General features: G+C 57.3%; 1 protein-coding gene across 1 annotated transcript in view; it reads left to right on the top strand.

The window, feature by feature from the left end:
• Positions 1-459: 459 nt before the first annotated feature.
• The window catches only part of MS4A18 (membrane-spanning 4-domains, subfamily A, member 18), a 6,620-nt gene continuing 5,424 nt past the window's right edge, over positions 460-1,655 (top strand). Inside the window, exon 1 of the mRNA XM_012725158.1 lies at positions 460-858. Coding sequence (XP_012580612.1) covers positions 460-858 — 399 coding nt within the window. The remainder of the gene's footprint in view (positions 859-1,655) is intronic.

The following is a 1,655-nucleotide window of genomic DNA, read 5'->3' as shown; positions in this document are numbered from 1 at the left end:
GTTAGCCATAAGGAGAGCCAACTGATGGCCTCTACTCCCCCTGCACATGATGTAAACCCCTCCGGGTCTGCGCAGCCCCCCACCCCACAGTGGTCCAACTCTTAAGTTCCCAGGAGAAAGAAGTTATCAGCCCCATTGGGGTCAGCTGCCCACCCCCAGATCCGTCCGCTGTGGCCAGTGCAGGGGCAGGTTGGCAAGGTAGCCTCCGTTACTCAGGAAACTCAAGGCAATGACAGACAGGCCCCTACACAAAGCCCTGTAAGCAAAGAGCTTTGCAGTCTCAGGAAAACTAGGCTCACATAAAAAGAAAACTCTCTCCCAATAATGTGGGTTATTTTGTCTATCATGCTAGGTGGTTTTTATTTAATGAAACAGACTGGAGAGTGGGGTGAGACGCACTAGTCCCGTGACAGAGGAGGGAAATGCACTCTCTTGCGTGTTTTCCAGGAGCTGTCCGCCATGGCCACGCAGGAGATTGGGGCCAACAGTGTGCCTGCTGGCATTGCCCCAGAGAATGTCTATGTCTCCCAGCCCGGGAGCTCCCAACCTTCTGGAAGCCATGGGCAGCCTGTGGGGATGAACATTTACTCAACCTCGGGCATGACTGAGCAGAAAGCGGGAAGGATGAACTTCCAGCCCCCACTCATGGTGGCACAGAGTCAGCACCCTGGGCTCCAGCCTCCAGCGGGAGGGTTCCAGGGCTCTTTGGGAGCCAGGAACCTCCAGACCCAGCCTGGGAGCCTGCAGAATCCCCCAGTGAACCCCTCCAACCAGAGCCAGCAGAGCAGCATGGCATTTGGGTCAGTTCTTACAATTGATCCCAAGAGACTCATAAATAAGAAGACCATAACACTAGGGGTAAGTGGGACTTCTCGTCTGGTCACTTCATAAGCCCACCCCTACTGCACGTGGGTGAGGAAGGGACAAAGGATGAAGGACAGGCGCGGGGAGGGTGGCAGTCTCTGGGTTGGCCCAGAACTATCCCGCAGAGGCAGGCCCCTCCCTGGCCTGCCTTCTCCTGGGTCTGAGGCGTGGTCTGTGGGAGAGGTAGTAAAATTTGATAATACCACTCCCGGGGGTAAAGATCAGGAGAAGTTTCACTGAAACAACCATTAGCCAGAAAGTCAGGCAGTCCAAGTTTCTGGGTGAGGTCCAACTGCTGCCAGGTGGCCTCAGGCACCCCCTTTCCCTTCCCTGGGCCCCATCTCCTCATCTTTGGGAGAAAGCCTACAGCACTGCAACCTTTAACTGCCGCTCGTGCTCTATGGTTTCCTCTTTGACAAGAGGCTTCTGGTCTCTCTCCTGCTCCCGCTGGCTCCATCTGGTAACCTGAACGCTCAGCTTGGTCCCATCTATGAAGCAGAAAGCAGGTCTGTCCCGCACCCCACCGGACGTCCTGCCAGCCCCTCGAGTGGCGCCCAGTCCTGGGCGCCCGCCCAGTCAGCGTGGCAGGCACCAGCGCAGCGCTGAGACCCAAGAGGGCGAGACAGCACCCTTGCAGGGCGCGGGCTCTTGTTTCCCGCCGGAATTGTGATTATAATACTCGCTGGTTACTGCCAGGGACACGTGCACAGACAGACACTCCCAGAGAGCCCCAGCCCCTCCTGGGGGGCAGGAGGATGGAGGCAGGTGCAAGACCAGGACAGCCTCACAGA

The sequence above is a fragment of the Condylura cristata genome, unplaced genomic scaffold (genome assembly GCF_000260355.1).
Source record: "Condylura cristata isolate star-nosed mole 26May11 unplaced genomic scaffold, ConCri1.0 scaffold00015, whole genome shotgun sequence".
Lineage (NCBI taxonomy): Eukaryota > Metazoa > Chordata > Mammalia > Eulipotyphla > Talpidae > Condylura > Condylura cristata.
Note: the sequence above shows the minus strand (reverse complement) of the source record. Positions and strands in the feature narration are given on the sequence as shown.